The 19,576-nt window shown below is 38.3% G+C and overlaps 1 protein-coding gene across 1 annotated transcript; it reads left to right on the plus strand.

The window, feature by feature from the left end:
* Positions 1 to 15,227: 15,227 nt before the first annotated feature.
* Positions 15,228 to 17,649, plus strand: LOC122668202 ((3S,6E)-nerolidol synthase 1-like). Its single transcript, XM_043864796.1, has 7 exons — positions 15,228 to 15,329; positions 15,438 to 15,720; positions 15,812 to 16,229; positions 16,341 to 16,559; positions 16,719 to 16,857; positions 16,975 to 17,226; positions 17,355 to 17,649. The coding sequence occupies exons 1-7, from the start codon at positions 15,228 to 15,230 to the stop codon at positions 17,646 to 17,648; spliced, it is 1,707 nt and encodes a 568-aa protein (XP_043720731.1). The 3' UTR covers position 17,649.
* The last annotated feature ends 1,927 nt before the right edge of the window (positions 17,650 to 19,576 follow it).

A 19,576-nucleotide genomic window follows, 5' to 3' on the forward strand; every position in this document is an offset into this window, starting at 1 on the left:
CGAACCTGCCCTGAGCCTGAACAGGGCTTGGGCTGAGATATTTGGCCCTGAGGGCGGGTCAGGATTTGAGGCCAGACTTGAGGCCTCAAGCTAAGACTTGCCCCGGCCGGCCCGACCTTGTTTTAAGTTATGCTATAAAATATATATATTGATGTAATATATATTTTATAAACTAAACGTCACCCACATTTTGTTATATGATATATTATATATGAAGATAATATGTGATCAAATATATTTTATTATAGTTTACATAGAATTGATAATTTTCTCCCCGACCCATTCCAGCCCATGCATTCCCTTTCCCCTTCCCATGATTAGGATCAATCAAGGTCAGCCCGACCCCACCCTAAGGGCGGGTCAGGATTAGATTTTTCAGGCCCTGAGTTTGGGTCGGGCCTGGGCCCAGTTAAGGGGACTTAGGATTAGACTAGGGTTCTACAAAACCAGGCCCAACTCGACCCTGTTGCAACCCTACTAAAGTGTTTTCTTGCACTATTGCTCTAAACCCCTGAAAAGCAAATTATTATTTGAAAAACTACGTAATATATCATGAGAGTGATACACCTTTGCTAATAAGTCAAGTAGTATGTAACCGATTTAGCGAAAACAGGCATATTCCTAATTACCTCCAAGGGGTACGGTGAGTGTCTTTTGTGAAATTCCTAGAAGCTACTAGAGGATATTCTAGTATTTTAAACATTATATGATCTTCTAGTACTTTTTTATCCTGAACTGAACTGGTTGAGAAAAGAGTGGGTACTCAATGGATTTTTATCTCCGGCAAATCTGACACCCTACAAGTCCCTACAATTCCTCACATGGGAGTGAAATGACCACTTACCAATTGCCTTTCACTCCCCCTTAAACGGGACGATTACTGAAGCAATCACCCTCATAAATTCCTCTTTTACGCTTCGCGTGAGTCCTTTTTTTAGCTTTTAACTTTTACTTTGTTCGTATCTCTCTCTCTCTCTCTCTCTCTCTCTCGCTCTTTTTCTTGCTCTGCAAGTGTTGCTTAGGGGTTGGGTTGCAGAAGGGGGTAGCGACACTTGATCTATTCAACTTCTTTTCCATCTTTTCCATCCCGCACCAAAGAAATCACACATAAGCACTTGGTTTGTTAACTAAGCACCAGGTACTCGTAACCGGTCAACAGAATTAAAAAATGGTGGAAGATAAAAAGAAAAGGAAGAATGGAAGAGAGAGGGGAGCTATCAAGCTCTAGGGTGCGAATTAGCGAAAATGAAATGTCTTTTTCTCTCTCCCTTTCCCTATAGATTTTCTCTCATCTAGTCTCTCTGGTTTTCTTGATTATTACTCCAAAATTTTATTTTTTTTTAATTTCGTTCCCCTTCTTCTCCTCATCTTATCAATTCAATTCTCTCTTCTATTGTTACTGAATTGGCAGTAATTTTTCTCCGATATAGACGTCATCTGCAGAGGGAGGGGGGAGATGGGAGGATGAGACGTGGTGGGGTTGGGTTGCAAAAGGGGGTAGCGGCGGGTGGGGTTGGGTTGTAGCAGGTGCTGGGGCTAGTGGGGTTGCGGAGGAGGAAGAAGAAGGAGAAGAAGAAGAAGAAGAAGGGCCGGTGATGGGGTGGGTCCCATTAAGTTTATTTTAAGTGTAAAATTAGAAAGAAAAAAAAATTTAGTGTTTCATACAAACGGGGTAAATATGAAAAAACACCTTCATTAAGTAATAGGGATGCCTTATGGGCAAAATGGTAAGTTCAGCCCAAAAGGGGTATATTTGTCATTTGAGGGCAAATTTAACTAACATCGTAATATCTAACTAACAGAGTGAGAATTTAGGGGGTGCGGTTGTATAATTTAGAAATACAGGGGGTCTCTCTGTATTTAGTACAAACCTCAGGGGGTGACAGTGTAATTTTTTCAAACAAAAAAGATGAATTATTTCAAGCAAAATCAATGAGATAGAATAGTTTTAATCAAAACAAGCTATTCCAAATACAAATACCTCTAGAAATCGAAGACCACATGGAATTATCAAGGCCATAGTATTAAGGGTGAGGCCTAAAATTCATGATCACCCAGGTGCATTACCTCTTCATGATCACCCAGCGATGACAGTGATCCAATTTTTTGTTTTTTTTTTTTTTGGAAAAATTTCACAGACACCCCCTAAAAGTATCTTACATACCAGAAACAGACCATATTTGGTCAAAAAAGGCATAGACTATCTTTATTTTATGAAGATATATGAACTTAGTCCACTCCGTTTGGCGTAGCACAAGTCGGAGCTTCTTCCTCTCACTTTATGCGTAGCAGAAGTCGGAGGTCGGAAAAAAAATCCAGATGCACATTTGGGTTCAACCTTTTGGGAAACGACAAACTCGCTCTCTCTCTCTGTTTGTGTGTGTGTAAATGTGAAATTTTGTGGTCATGCACGAGGCACTGGCAACAGTTTCTCAAGTGAAATTTTGTTGGAGTCTGACCGAATTGATAGAGAATCGATCCAACCATTATCGCTTAAAATAGAACGTTAGGTAGGCTCAACCATTGGCGACAGTTTCTCAAATGTGTTTGTTTATTTGAAAGAAGAAGAAGAAGAAGAAGAAGAATGTTAGGTAGGCTTGGTCAAGGCTGGCGGTGGCGTCGACGTTGGCTCTCGTCTCCCAATTACAATTTCCCAAAAATTAATTGGCAACTCTGTTTGATTTCCTCCCCCAAAATTCTCCCTTTTTCTTTTCTGCTAATTCTCAATTTCCATTAATGGAGATGCTTCAGCCTTTGAAGCCTCCTTGAGAGTTTCAGCAAAAAACCAGAATCTTCTCTCCCTTTCTTTCTTTGGGTAATTTTCATTTGTTGTTGATGGGTGCTTCAGATGGTCAGGGGTAACTCTCCGCATCCTCATTTCCAAGTCTTTTTTTCCCCAATTGAAATAAACATTTATGGGCCATCGTCACTCAGAAGCAGATCCCACCGTCGTTTGAGGACAGAGAGAAGAGGACTGAGGGACTGAATTTCAATAGTGGGTTTATTGTTCTTGTTCTTCTTCAGAGGATTTCCTCTGCTACTCTACACAGAGGAATTAATCGTATCCTAATCACCTAATAGTATCACCAAGAATCAAAAAGAAATCTGAACTGCATAGTTAGGAGGAACCAGATTTAGAGAGAAAATACTACATTCACAATCTGCTGGTCAGATGGACTAGGTATGCCGGTTGAAGGGTTATAATTTTCAATATTAGGAGACAATCCACTGGTCATATGGTTAGTTACGATCTGGACAAAAATTAGTAACTTTCTAAAAGAGTGATCCTCAGTTCTGTAACTCCTTGCGCAGAACAAAGATAGGGTCTGTTGTGATAAAGAATTTAATATGCTACTATTTTCTTATATTGTTGCAAGGTTATTAATAAAGGAGTTGGGGATCATACTATCCCACGATTTGAACAATTCGTAAAGGTTACACTTGCTGATTTCTGCAAGATGCATGATGTGAAGTGCTATTGTATGATGTAACAACAAACTTGGTGGGATGCCAAGAGGACTGGTGAGATGCTGGTCAATTTCTAGGTGGGATGCCTAGTCCATATCCTTTTCCTTTCTTATATCTTATATTTTCTTCTCCTTTTTTCTTTTCAAAGTCAGTTTCTATTACTCTAATTCATGCGTATATCAGTTACTATTCTGTTTTAATCTTCTGAGTGTTATTTCTATCCTCTAACTTCTGTTGAGTTCTATTCAGTTCCACAGAACAGATTCTAGGGATGACAGTACCATCTTTCTCTCCCATCGATTCCACAATCTGTTGGCAGAACACTGCCTATACCTGACTCCTGCAACAGCAACATAATTTGTTTAGAACTCTAATTTGCTGCTGATTTCTATTTCCTATCTCGCTAATTCGTTTCTTTAGTTGCTAAGTCTAAACCCATGTTTCTATTTTGGTTTCTCTTGCTATTCTATGGTTCAATTATTATTTTCTCAACTTCTTCATTAGTTTCTATTCTGTTAGTTCTCACTTACTATTTCTCAGTTCTGTTGCTAATCTCTGTACTTACTTATTCTGAGAATTTGCTTCTAGCCACTTTCTATTTTGATGAATCATTTATATCTCTGAATGTAGCCATTGGATTAACTTCTAAATTTATGGAAACATTACTTATAGTCGTCAGATCCATCGACTAGGATTGGAACCAGATCTGATCATCCTTTATTGGGGTCTGGTATTTCTCTATTTTAGGGTTATTGTTGATCTGCGGTTCTAGATCTCATGTTGCTTTTCTAATCCTTGCCTTTGGGATTATTAGATAGAAATTAAATTGGTCTTAGAGCCATGGCAGAACAAAGCACTTAGGTGGAGGTGTAGGGTGGATTTGCAAGGAGAAGGGTGGGCCGGGATTGCAGGGGAGGGGGATCGAGGGAGTGGTTGGTTCCGTCGAAGAAGAAGGAGACAGAGAGAAGGATGTTGGGGCATTTTGGGTATTCATTCAACTTCTTTTACTCACATGGGGGTTTGGTAAATCTTTTTAAATCAATTCTACAACTCTTCTCCATTCTCCTTCCAACTTCGTCGTTTCTTTTATTTTCTTTACTCTCCAATTTGCTACATAACATCAAAATTGACCAGCAATTCCATCCCTGATAATCTCTTCTCAAACCCCACTGTCCAGCCTAAACATAACCCTTCAAGTTTAGCCCCACCATACTTGTCAAGGCGATGCCTAGGTGGGTGCTTTGGACGCCTTGTTGTTGGTGCCTTGCATCTGGACTCCCTCCAATGCTTTGGGTTGCCTAGATGCCGTGACAACTATGAGGTCCACCCATTAGCCGACCTGTCTCTTTTTCTTTTTTTTTTGTCTTTTGGGGGAGGGGGTGGTTTGTTTTCTATGTTTCTAATGAAATTTGTCTATAAGGAAAAAAATATTCTCTTTCCTTGGGGTTTTATTTTACTTTTGAAAGAGTTGAATGGTAAATTTGTCAGCTAAGACAGCACTACAAATAGTGGAGTACTATTATAAAATTGGGATTTATGGACCTCATGTTATAAATTCCCTTAACCTATTTGTACAATAACATCTACCTCAATATCAGCATCATCAATCTCTTTCCCAATACTTAAGTATCATAGTCTCCAGTCATTTCACATCTTTTCATAAACTAAACAGAAGAATTAATCCATGTGATTCAAGTTTCATACATCAACAAATATTCTTCTCATTTCCTACTAAAATTCTCTATGGCAACAAAAAATGGTTGCCATCAATGTTTTGAAACCCAGCAAGCTCAATAACCATTATGGAGACCAGGTGGCAGGTTACTGGGTTGGCCAACAGATCAACTGGAGGGTTGGAAAATTCTATGTTCAGACAATAAGTAGATTTATAAATTGATATAAATAAAACAAAGGAATTAGTTATAAACATATGAGATTTCTTGCAGTAGTAAAACATTAAAATGCATCTTCTGTGACATCAAGCATTCAAGAAAGATAAAGATAATATTTTCTTCTCATTTTTTTATGTAAAAGAAATATATATATCCAATGATATAACGGAACATTTCCTTGTAGTGGGTAGATAACAGTTTGGTTGGTTGAATCACCAGCTCAACCAACCTTGAAAGAATCTTCAAAATCTTAATGGGTTTAGCTAAAGATAAAATCATCAGAGATGATCTCCCTGTTTTAGGGGGCAGGTTGTGGGTCAGCCAGTCAACCTGCCAGTCCTGGTGGGATCTTAGAACACTGGTTTCCAAAGTAATAGAAATGTCTGAAAATTCATATCTATAGATTTCAAGGGAGCAACAGTTATGCCTGCAACAAAGATTCATCTAAGTAGCAGGTCATAGGGTTATAGAAATCTTTATCAAAGCATATTAACACATAGAGTTTCCTCCCCCCACCACCACCTCCCCCCCCCCCCCCCGCCCCGCCCACCCAAAAAAATGTCTGACTTAAAAGACAGTTTCCAACATATGGACCACATCTTCCCACTCTTACCAAAGAAATGCTTGCAATCATCCCATTGGACGCATATGAGGAACAGAGAACTAAATAATTTACCATTAATAGAAACATCTCACAGTTGCTTTCATTGGAAATAAGGTAACAAAGAGCTTTGTCCTCGTCATCTCACTGAAATGAACAGGCTACATAAATATAGGACTCCAAAGAAAATTCTAGCACAAAAGCCAAAATCCTCACCTAAAAATGGAACAACCAAAGCAGGCAATGTATCCAGGAATTTATATATTCTGGCAAAATAGCACACAGGGATAAATATTTAGATATCATAAATCACCTCAGCATAAACTTTTCTTAACGAATTGAAAAACAGGGTTTTTTTACATCCAAGGTACTCAGAAAAGAGATAAATCTCACCGGTAACCAGAAGCAATCCAGACGGAAGTTGCTTCAAGAAAACAACCCTTTTCCCCTTAAACCTCCCAACAAGGATAATCAAAATCGTTCCAGGTGCAATACTCAACCTAAAACGTAAGAAAGAGGAAAAACTAATTAAATGGACAACTCATAAAAACAGAAGAGTCAATTTTATAATGCATAAAATGAGAAAATGAGAGAAAGAAACAGAGAACTACAGTCGAAACCCTAGTTATATGAACAATGATTTCAAATAAAGGAACAAAGATCGACAGGAGTGGGATAGACGTCTAACCTTCACAGTATACTGACATTTTGAAGTGATCAACTGAAGGATCGCCTGAAGATGGATTGCCGAAAAACACAGATCGCGAGCTTCGTCCTCCAAAATTCTTTTTTTTCCCTCTTTTGAATATAATTCCCTCCGGTGTACCGAGATTTTAAGGTGATCAATCCATCCGTTGCCTGAAAATGGATTGCCAGAATCACAGATCGCGAGCTTCGTCCTCCAAATTTCGCGACCTTCGTCCTGAAGATGGATTTCCCTTTTTTATTTTTTTAATCAATATAATTCCCTCCAGTATTTTCCGGTTTTTTTTTTTGTTTATTTGTAACCAGTTAACTAAGTTTAAAATGCCGGTTTCCCTGTCAGTGTTTTCAACGGTTGCGATTAACAGGATAGATCTCAACGGCTCAGATTCATCCGTTGAGTTTAGTATCGCGTTTAAGATACTTTATACGTCGCGCTGCGACTTTTTCCCCTTCAAATTTTTGAAACTTGTACGTATTGACAACTCTACAGAATTCTTTATACCTTTTTTTTTTTTTGGGTAGAAGAATTCTTTATACTTACTACATGCGCATGCAAGTGAACAATTATCTGATCCAATTAAAATTAAAAATAATTCCTTTTGAATTCCCTTCTTTAGGATTCCATTTGTTTGGATTAATCCTTCAAAGTGTACAGCCATGAAGGATTAATCCTTCAAAGTGTTCTCTCTCTCTCTCTCTTTCTTTGTGATCCGCATCGGCCTCTGATTAATGAAACCATTTTCTACGAGTTCAGTTCTTCTGTATATGTCAGAAGCCAACACATGTTCTATTGTTGCAATTTACAAGGTAAAGAGGGGTATTTAAGGGAACAAAAAGGACAGTTGTTGGTTTCTAAGGTGCACAAATGGATCCATTCTCATTTTCTATACTCCGATTGGTATTGTTGGCTTTTTGAGATATTTGTTGCCGGTTCAAAGTTTTGAAATAGCCTCTCTTCCAAAACAGGGGTACAGCTAGGCTACATTTGCCCCTTCCAAACCCTGTAATACCGGGAGTTTCGTGTAATGGGATGCTTTGTTTTTTATATTCTCCTTTAAAATATTTAAGCATAAAAGCTTTTTAAAAATTTTTTTTTGTGTGCAAGGTTGGCCCTGACTGAACCACTCTAAAATTTCAAGGCATCGGATGATTATGTTTTTTCCATACCGTAAACTGGCCAAGATTGAGATTTTCAAGCCTAAGATCATACCAGATTGGTCTTGGACTCAGGCCTATGGTTTAACCTAGTCTTGACCGCTGCATAATCTACAATTTTGTAATTGCATTATTTTTATTCAATTGGTTGGAAAAATTTTTGCAGCTACATAATGTTCCTGCTACTACAAGGCTAGCCGCCAAGGAAATAGACCAATTCACTCCGTTTTGGGTTTATAAATACCCTACTAGGTTTTTATATTTTCTAAAATACCCTTTAAGATTTCATTTCCTTGACTTTGATCAATCGATCAAAAAAGTAGAGTTCATCTTGCATGCTACAGCCAATAGGGGTCCTCTCCTCTCACTCAATAAAATTTGTTTAGGACGATTGATTACTCTCCTTTTGTTTCATGCACTGTCCTTCGATACTTTTATTTTTTAATGAACATTTTAATAAATAATGGTCTCTACATGATTCAATTTCTTAAAACTAAGAAATTTTCCCTGAGATTTTGAAACCTTTTGACGATTGTTTTCTCTGATGGGTTTTCAAGGGCTTGGTCGGATCTACTAAAAAGAGCTACAGACAGCGTGGTGGAAAATCTTGATGGAATTGGACGCAGAAGAAAACACGACACCGGCGTTGCTAGAAATAGACTTCTCAATGTATTAAAATTTTTGTTGTTAATGTTAATAAAACAGGTTAATAATAATTAAATTCACACATAATTTGCTTACATAATTTCTTCCACGGATTTCACTCTAAGCAGCTCTCACTCTGACTTCGGTTGATAACCCTTTCCTGCTTTCTTGATGGATTTATGTATTATATGCTTATTGATTGATCATTGTTAAAATTGGCCGGATTAGGTTTGCCTATTTTATGTATTTAATAAATGCTGCTCAGTTAGAGATGCTCATACCAAACTAAAGCATAACTATGGCAGAAAATGCTGCACAGAAAACCAGACAAATCAAATGTTTGGGTGGGGAACTCAAACTTCATTCTCACATCCCAGCGACTGGTTTCTCTCATCAAATGACCCTTAATGGAAGTCTAGGCTGGGTTCCATTTTGGAACACCACCTGTTATACCATACTTTCCACTTTAAATCATGAACGTACACGGGGACTCGCCAGGAGATGTGACTTGGAAGGTACGCCTACAAAGTCCCATGCGCGTAACAGCTATGGGGGATGGCGGTTAGAGACCCCCTTGAGAGAAAACTCCCACGTGGACCGGGAATCTCGAAGACAGAAGGGGGACCATATCCTGAACGGAAGTACCAAAAAACCGTGCGATGAGGAAAGACCATGGGTTACGAAGAATGGGCTATTGCAGATCCCCACCAACTATATAAATACGGGGCAAGCCCCTGATGAAGAAGGGGACAATTTTTCTGTATTTCTTTGGTTCCATCATTTTCCACATTTTCCAATCTTCTGTAACAGTTTAAGAACTGTGTTTGTAACAAGGATTCTCTCCAGCAAAAATTCTTGTACAACACCACCCTAAAGAATGATTCAAAAAGAAGGGGACGAGGAACAGGAGGAGACTGTTGACCTTCAGAGAGAGAGAGAGAGGTGCCAGTGCATGAAGACCGGATGGGTTTTCAGATCACTTGAAGAGGGGTTGTCATGGACCTTTATCCTCTGAGGTTCGCTGACTGGTACGGTTGTGCAATTCCTCTCATAGGGGGGCTGAAATTACTATTCCACCCCTGACCAAAAACACTGCCCTGGTGAGGTCCACCCACTTTTATTCGAGGCACTAGGGAATCGTACCGGTCAGGGAACCGCAGGTGATAAAAATTCGACTGTCAGGAACAGTAAAATGACCAGAAGAGATTAATCATCAATAGGTTTCTGTTTTTACTCGAATAAATTTATGGGTAATGAGTGGGGAAAACCACCATGGAAGGTGCTTGAAAATAAGGACAGCAAATAGATTGTGATAAACATATAGCAGTGCTCAGAAGGAAAATATGTTGGGAGGTTTCCTACTTAGGGGAGGTTTTCCTCTCAAGAATATATTTCGATATAAAAATTTTATACATACACTGATTCATTGTTCCTCAGACCTGTTCCTTCAGCCTCCATGATCTGAATTTTGAGGTTGTACTGATTATTTTGTATATATGTCATATATCCAGTTCGATCACTCGAATGTTTCGCCCCCTCAATTCCATCTTCACTTGAGGAGTTCTGTACTTTCTCGATCTACAGGCTCTCCATTCCTCTTCTTCAGCTGACCTGCATACCCATATCCGTGAACAGAGTACTTAATTTTGTCATGAGGAGTCTCCACTTTCTTCAGGTGCATCATATTCATCTTAAATGGTCTTGCAAGTTTCTAAAACATGAATCCTATGACTGAGTGGGTTGGAGCTGGAAGAGTGACCAGATATTTTTTTATACTTATTTCTTGAAGAATCCATATAGTGCATAAAAGTGAACTGAAGGATTGATGTTGTTGGAACACTTGATATAACTTCAAATAAAGACCTGGAAGCTAAGGGATGGCTAAATGTAGATGAATTGATTCATACAACATGTGTGGATGGTTAAGAGATAGGCAAGAAGGGTTAAGAAAAAAAGCTTTATCTATTACATTAAAATGAAACCTTTACAAGAACAGGGAGGGGGAATAATTGGTTCTATCCAAGAACCTAAAACCCTCCAATCCCTTGTGCTCATATAAGATTATAATTCTTCTCTTTTCATTTATCACAAAACATTCATAAGTAGGAAGGGAATTGACTTAGTTAATTACCATAACTGCTTGACAATTGTCTGTCTCTACATGGGCTTTTCATGTGGAAGGACTTCCCAAGGGTTCTCTGTATGCTTCCACAGTTGTTGTGATGCTGTGGCAGTGAGTATTGGGCGGGAAATAAAAATATAAAACCCAAATGGTTTTAGACCCATTTGAACAGACCTCATCTACATGGTCGACGGCTGATACCAACTTCTCTTTTTCTCACAAACCTCAACCACCCTTTCAAAACCCTAACAGGAGATATTGCTGATGATTTCATGGATTCTATAGATCCAGTAGAGCTCAGTGACAAGAAATGATTCATGCAGAATCAAACCTTTCTTCCATAGTTGTATGCACAACTATTCTTCAAAAAAAAAAAAAAAATGAGATGGTTCTGAAAGAGATGTAAAAATTTAAACTCTGTCACTAAAGGCAGCAACAAACAGGAGGATGATTCAGATCCTCTACTGCCAAGAGCTTACCGACTGTCATCTAGCCCTCAAAGTTAGTAGTAACACTATTCTTTGGGAAAGAACAACCAAACATTTGGAAAATACAAGAAATTAAGTGGACAAAAGATGTACTCTCTCACATTGTCTTGACAATCAAACATAGTCTCACAACAGCTATGTCAAGTTGCTTAACCATCCTATATGAGTTTTATTGATAAGATCTTGTTGAAAAATTTCCCCATCATTATGTGTCATGGAAAGAGAATCTGTGAACAAAATCAATGAGATCATCAATATGAACACCCAAGTGAGGAGGTAATACAGGATCTAAATAATGTCGTCGTTTAAGTAGACGGCGATGGTGGTGGAAGCAATTTCATCTGTCTTCTCTTCATCGTCTTTTTCTTTTTTTTTTTGAGTCTCTTTTGAGTTTCATGCACTCCTTTTTCATATGCCTTTCTTTTTTGTAGACGGCGATGGTGGTCAAACCGTATTCATCTGTCTTCTCCTCATCATTTTTTTTTAGTCTCTTTTGAGTTTTCTGCACTTCTTTTTCATATGCCCTTTTTTTTGGCAGTAGTGACATGTAATCTTCTTCCTTGATTTGTTTTTACTTCTCTCTTGATTTTCTGTGACAAGTGTTTCTTGCTGAGACGAGCCCAATGATATTTTTCTTATCTCTTCATTCAACAATCTTCCTGTTACTGGACTCATCGAAAGCATTCTATTTGGTGCAGAATTGCTAAGAGACACCACCAATGTTTTCCAACTATTAGGCAACTAGTTGAGAAGTAAGAAGACTTGTAGTTCATTGTCAAGCACCATTTTCATAGAGCAGAGTTTATTCACAATATTTTGCACCTCATTCAAATGTTTTGCAACTGAGGCTTCATTATCTGAACTTCAGGTTCACAAGCTTTCTGATCAAGAAATCTTTATTGCTAGTAGTCTTTCTTTTGTACAAACTCAGCCTTATCCCAACCTAATGGAGTCTGCTACACGAATCCAAAAAAAAAACAAAGTAGGTAAAACCGAGTTCTAAACAAAAAAGGGGAATGAAGAGGAGGGAAAAAGAGAGATGGGGCATGTGAGGAGAACTGAACAAAAAAAAGAGGAAAATGACGAATGAAAGATTGAAAATAGAAGGTAGATTAAAGATGAAAGATGAAAGATGAAAGCAAGAGGAAAGAGGCACAACCCAGCCCAATAGTCTTCCTTTTGTAGAATTCTTCTAATTTCTTATATAGTGATTGCATTGACGTCTCAGTGGATACTCATGAAAAACACTATCATTCACAAATTGTCAGATAAATCCATTGACTTTTTGATCCATGGTCTTCCATTCAGCATTAGTCATCTCTTTGGGTTTCACTGCATCACCCTCTACTGATGCATACAAATCCTTAAAATCTAACACATCTTCTATCTTTGCTTTCCAAATCATCTAGTTGCTCTCATTGAAGCTAATCATCCGTTTTGATATGTTTCTCTCCCACTTTTTGCATATGAATCAAGAATCTCGTTTCGTTACCACTTGTTGGGAAAAATAACAATTTCACACATGTGTGCAAGTTAACGAAGATTCACAATGATAATTAAATATGTATAAAATAATAACATATTAAAATAAATTAACCCAATCTACAAAAACAGACAACAATTTTAACGTGAAAAACTCTTCTAAGAATAAAGAGAAAAACCACATGATTTCGTCCAGGTAAAACTTTTAGTATGAAATAATAATAAGATTATAATATTTCTCTCTAGATAAACTAGGCTACCAAGTATAAGAGAAATAACCTATTCTTGGATCTCAAAATATATCTCACTAAATAATAGGGTCGATTCATAAAAAAAAAAATTAACACTTTCAACTCAATACGGACAATAATAAATGTGGGAAGATTTCTCATGCCATTAAACTGTTCGATCGAATTCATATACAAAGTACAAACAATAGAGTACTCAAATTACTGAAATGCTGTTTTTCCTCTCCGTTTCTCCTGAATACAAATTCTCGCGAAAGGTCGACTTTGAGAACCAATAAACAGAACGTAAAAATAAGAGATGATCACACGGCTTGGAAACGGGAAAAAGAATGAGACCGTTGGTTGTTTAGTCACCGCCATCTCTCTGTTTATGAAAGACAAGTGAGAAAGCGATTTTCGAGTACCGCCTATAAAAGGTGAGCTCCCTCCACGGGATGAGGTGTCCAAAGAACGTACGATTAAATGGTATCAGAGATTTTTGAGCCTTGAATAGTGGCGAAATTATTGAGCCATGCAGCGTATAGAAAAAAAATCTCGCGGAAGGTGGATTTTGAAAACCAATAAACAAAATGTTAAAAATAAGAGATGATCACACGGCTTGGAAACGGGAAAGAGAACAAGAGCGGTGGTTGTTCAGTCACCGCCTTTCTCTCTGTTTATGAAAGACAAGTGGGAAGCAACAATCAAGCCCCGCCTATAAAAGGACGCGAGTGTACGACTGACCCAAAATTGAAGAGATTTTTGAGCCATGAATAGAGGCGAAATTATTGAGCCATGCGCCCTATAGAAAAAATATCTCTTGGGAACAAATTGATGATAAACCACCCATTTGGTTATATGGATAGCTTAACAGAGATTTTAGACGTTGGCAGGTTTTTAACATTAAATATTATTCAGAAAAGAATATCCCTCGTCAGCATCATTGAAATCCTTTTCGATCTGGTAGCAGATTTGATTCCATCCCTTGTCCATTTCCTCTAAACAGTACCTATTATACCTACCCAATAAGAATCTGGAAGAATAAATACTGTCAATGTTCCTTTCATCCGCTAATATAATGGAAACATATTATTACATATATAGGGTAAGGCTTGGCCTGGCCTGAGGCCTTGGGTTGAGCCCAGCCAACCCAGTTGACACGGACTGAGAAGCCAAAACCAGCAGCCCTTGAAAATTTTGGGTGGCCACTGGCCCTCCGAGAAACAATATAGTTGGAGTCAGGGAAGATGTGGGGCTGTCTTAAGGTGCACGATGGATAAGTGTGTACAAAATGCCCATTCCATGGCAAAAATATCTATTTTGTTGATGGATGTGTTTCCACTAAAGTTAGCATTGACGGTGTGAATTGAAGATGCCACAAAATGAATTGAATCAAGTAGTGGGTTCTATTAGTGCCTTGGCAATTCAAAGACTTTTCAAAACAAATGCAAAGATTGCAATGCCAAGAAAAAGAAAAAGAAAAAGAAAAAATCAAATTAATTTACTCTTCAAATATAACTATGGTAAAATATTTACAAACCCTCCATTAACGCCCAATGATGCCTCTTCTGAGATGCTCCCATCTTGCCATTGAAGGACTGTAGAGATCTTCAATTTGACTAAGAATATAGTACTGTTAAATTAAAGAGTAACCTCAATAGGTTCTTTTAAGGAAAAAAACAGGAACCATTTACAATTACACTACTCCAATAAATGAAAAGATAAAAGATAAAGATAAATTGCAAATTGTTTGATTGATTTGTGGAACCCTTCTTCAATGCCATCATCACTTATATAGTTGTAAGTGGCAATCCCTTGTAGTCATTAGGTGGTTAAGTAATTTTCCATCTCCATCACTTTACATTTGAATTTAAATTTGAACACTTGTAGGTGGTTACGTAATTGCACATAACCTCCTTCACCATCTTCCCACTTTGTTGTTCAAATTTCAAAAAGAAACCCATTACATGGCATGTGCAATGCACGGCCTTGAAGTATGCATGGTCTTTGACCATTGATCGTTTTTTGACCTTTTTCGGTCATGATCGTTTTTCTAACCGTTTTCGATCATGGCCATTTTTTGACCGTTTTCAGTATTGACCGTTTCTGATCGAACTGACCGTTTTTCGACTGTTTTCAGTCACTGACTGCTTTTTCGATCACTAATTAACATATTAGTCTTGATTGAAATAGATTTTGGTTTATATTTTCTATTAACCGAAATAGACCGAAAATAGGATATTAACAAGGTATAGATAGTTTTTGAGAGTAAGGGGATGATTAAACCACTCATTTGCCTCAACAATTAGGTTCTACTGGGCAGATATATCTGATCTGATCTCTACAGGGTATGTATTTCAAAATATTATAAATTAAGTTCTTTTGGCGCTCAAGATTCATTAAGAATTTCCTTGTCAGTGAGTTCTGTGGAATTCATTCTTTATGGCCTCCTTCCATGGTAACATTTTTGCTTCTTCCACTTCTCCATCTCCCACAAATAGTTCCCAAGAATTTGGAAGAACCAGCAGTAGTGCTGTCAATATGGTAAGAATTGAACTTTCTTAGTTTCTCCAAGAAATGGGCAACTATATAATTAATAATATTTTTGTCCAACAACTAATTTAAGACTCTTCTTGCTTTTCACTATTGTAGGCTGAAATTCAGGTCAAACACAATGAGAGATGTGAGGAACTAAGGCGAATTCTGGGTGAACTTGTTGATGAACCATTAGAATGTATGATGCTGATTGATGCACTGCAACGCCTCTGCATCGATTACCACTTTGAAGATGAGATCAAAATATTCTTAGACAAACTTTATTATGGAAGCAGCTTTAAATCTACTGATGATAAATCTACTGATGACAAAGTGGAATTGCATGAAATCGCGCTGCATTTTCGACTGCTGAGGCAAGCTGGTTATTTTGTTCTTACAGGTACGTAGCTCGATCTCACTCCTTAATTAATTACATGTTGAAATTAAGTGTATACTAAGTATCTGATATAGAACTATTGGTGTAATTATAGATGTTTTTGAGAGCTTCAAGGACAAGGAGGGAGAGTTCAAACAAGAATTGAGTGAAGACATAAGAGGACTGATGAGTTTATTTGAAGCTTCACACCTTGGAATGGAAGGTGAAGATGAAGACACACTACTTGATCAAGCCAACTACTTCTCTCACAACCACCTTACTGCTGCTAAGATGAGTACTACTACTACTACTACTCTGGAATTAGAACCTGGACTTGCCAGAGCTGTGGGTGATACCTTGAAGCATCCCTTTCACAAGAACCTTGCTAGATTCAAGGCCAGACACTACTACTACGACCTCATTAGTAGTACTCATGGCACATATGGATGGGTCAGTCTTGTACAGAAATTTGCAAGGATGGATTTTAACATGCTTCAATTCTTATATCACCAAGAACTCCTTCAGATTTTTAAGTAAGTTGAGCTTGGTTGCCAAAGTTTATTAGTTGATTCGTTTTAATTTGGTTGTCCCCTTCCTTAATTGATGATAAATAATGTTTTCTTTTGCCATATGTACATAATTAGGTGGTGGGAAGAGCTGGGTCTATCACAAGAGTTGAAGTTTGCTAGAGACCAACCACTAAAATGGTATTTGTGGTCCATCACAGCTCTCCCAGAACCAAAGCACTCCCAGCTAAGATTGGAGCTCACAAAACCCATCTCACTTGTCTATATAATTGATGACATTTTCGACGTTTATGGGACACTCGATGAACTCATTCTCTTCACTGAAGCAGTAAACAAGTAGGACTACATACGATACTGGTGACATTGATGACATTTAATTTCGACTGTCTATAATCAAATTAGTTCTCTGTTCTTACTGGGATCAAATTAAAATAAATCATGTTGATTAATTCAGGATTAATGATTTAATTAATGGATTTCTGTACCTATATATAGATGGGAGACTACCACCATCAAGGAACTGCCAGAATACATGAAGATTTGTTTCAAAGCTCTTGACAGCATCACCAATGAAATAAGTGATAAAGTCCTTAAAGAACATGGGTGGAACCCCATCACCACCCTGCAGAAAGCGGTACAGTACTACATTAAGCACCCAATTAATACTAAATTAACTTTGAGGTTCTTGCTAAATTGTATGTTTTATAAAGAACCTTCTAATTGCTGTGTATGAAATTGATTACACATACAGTGGGCAAGCCTTTGTGATGCATTTCTAATTGAAGCCAAATGGTTTGGGTCTAAGCTGGTGCCTAAGTCAAAGGAGTACCTGGAGAATGGAGTAATAAGTTCAGGAGTGCCTCTGGTTTTAGCTCATTTGTTCTTTCTACTGGGCCAAGGTCTAACCCAGGAGAGTGTACTATATTGTGTGGAACACAACCCACCACTCATATCTTGCACAGCAACAATTCTTCGTCTATGGGATGACTTGGGAAGTGCCAAGGTATATAACATCTTTATATAAAGATCGACAACCTATCGATCTATATTTACAAAATCCAAGTGTAGTAGTAGTAGTAACTATTCTATATTAATTTTCTAATTAAGTTTTGTGATTTGATTGGTTGATAGGATGAGAAGCAAGAAGGACACGATGGATCTTATATAGAATGTTACATGAAAGAACAAGAGGGGGGTTCTTCAATTGGAAGTGCAAAAGATCATGTGTTTGGAATGATTTCAGATTCTTGGAAGCAACTCAATAGAGAATGCATTTCAAAAAACCATTTCTCACCCTCCTTCAAAAGGGCCTCACTTAATATTGCGAGGATGGTTCCTTTGATGTACAGTTACAATGACAATCAAAACCATTCAATCCTTGAGGAGTATATCAACTCACTGCTCAGCGAAAGTGTTCCTTTCTAATTGGAATTTTTCATAATTTTGGTACTATACGGAATAAAAAAAGTGTGGTTCTTTCTGCTTCTCACTATGAAGAAGAGTGAAATAGTTCACTTCACTACTATTTTATCTTATCTACCACAATTAAAATGAAAGGGTAAAATCCGTAAATTCACCAATAATAGAATCTTGGGAAAGAGATCCTTCATGATGGGTGTGGTGTGCTGTCCCTACGCCCAATCACAGGTGCATGCAGAATGTGATCTGGCTGCTGTCCAGCCGTGGCGGGAGCTGGACCGTCCAGCACCCACCTAAGATTCTTACACCTAGACAGGTTTACATCAAACGGTCCTAAATTTGAAAGGAAAGTTTTAACCCATCTTCCTATCTCACCCTCTCCTTTGACGAAACCCGATCCAACTTCAGAACATATTCCATCTTCCTCTCCTGAAAAACCATTCGTTTCTCTTCATCTTCCCCCCATATTCTACTCATCTTCTCTGGAATCATGGAAACAACTGGTTTATACCCTTTTCCTAAAAGAATTATGTCTCATGAGGAAGAGAATAGAATAAGGTGGAAGTACATCTGGAGTTCTGTTACCAGTCTTGACTGTGATGATGGGTTGTATAATGCTGAAACAGGGAAGAAGCGAGTTAGAGCAAAAGTGGCAGATTTCATGAATTTTGTGGATAGCCATCTTCAGAGAAGAAAGAGACGAGACAGGCGCGGACAGTCCATTTTCCGCAGATAAGAGAGAGAGAGCGCTCTAGCCATGGCGTCTAGGGTTCCGATCTGCTTCTGCATTTTTGTTTTCTGTCTTTTCATTTCGTTTCATAGATTAGTCTCTGCTGCCGAAGAAGAAGGCAAGGCTGGGGAGTTTATGGTCACCCTTGATAACTCCAACTTCACTGATACTGTTAACAAGCATAACTTCGTTGTCGTTGAGTTCTATGCTCTATAGTATTGCTTCTTGTTCTTTTCGTTATTTTATTCTGCGATGCTGATCGAATTGATGTATCTGATCGGTCTTTCCATCTCAAATGTGGTAGCTCCTGTGATTTAGATCACATTAATGCTTGGATATGTACTGCTATTACTCGTTTGGTTCACCAGCTCTGTCTCTCGATTTCTGTGAAACAGTTCCTTAAGTTGCCACACTACCTCTTTACTTCTGAATATCTGGTTAAGTTAGAATTGGTTGGAAATTTTGTACTCAATGTTCCTTCTTACATCTGTTTATCAAGACTCATTATCCTCTATTTTGGAAGAGTTACTTTTCTTGATGTTATCTCAGTGGAACTACTCTTTTTAAGCTATACAACACTTGGAGAAGATGAGTGGAATATAGAAAATGAGAGAGAAGAATACCTGGTTAGCCTCGTCATCGTTGGAATCAACTTTGAAGAAGATGAGTGGAATATAGGGGAAGATGGAGATTCTCGCAGAAAGGGGGAAGATGAAGATAAACGAACGGTTTTTCAGGAGAGGAAGATGGAATATGTTCAGTAGTCGGGTCGGGTTTCGTCAAGGAGAGGGTGAGAGAGGAAGATGGGTTAAAACTTTCCTTTCAAATTTAGGGCCGTTTGATGTAAACCTGTCCGGGTGTAAGAATCTTAGGTGGGTGCTGGACGGTCCAGCTCCCGCCACGGTTGGACAGCAGCCAGATCCATGAAGAATGACCACCGCCGCACCTTTGAAAATTTCGGTCTTTCCATGGGATGCGCAGGATGACTGCCGTGCCTCTGAGAATTTCCACCTTTCCATGGGGATACAGCAATCATTCCGCGCCCAGGTAGTGTTCTTTCCAAAGGAAGAACTTTGGAACTCTCCGGTTCTCTCCCCTGCTTTTTTTCCGGTCTCTATTGCCCCGTCACTCTGCAACTTCACGAATCCCACCCCTTGACTCCCTTTGCAACTAAATGCCCCGGTCCTCTATTTCTCCCTCATCA

This window comes from Telopea speciosissima, chromosome 7 (assembly GCF_018873765.1).
Source record: "Telopea speciosissima isolate NSW1024214 ecotype Mountain lineage chromosome 7, Tspe_v1, whole genome shotgun sequence".
NCBI lineage: Eukaryota > Viridiplantae > Streptophyta > Magnoliopsida > Proteales > Proteaceae > Telopea > Telopea speciosissima.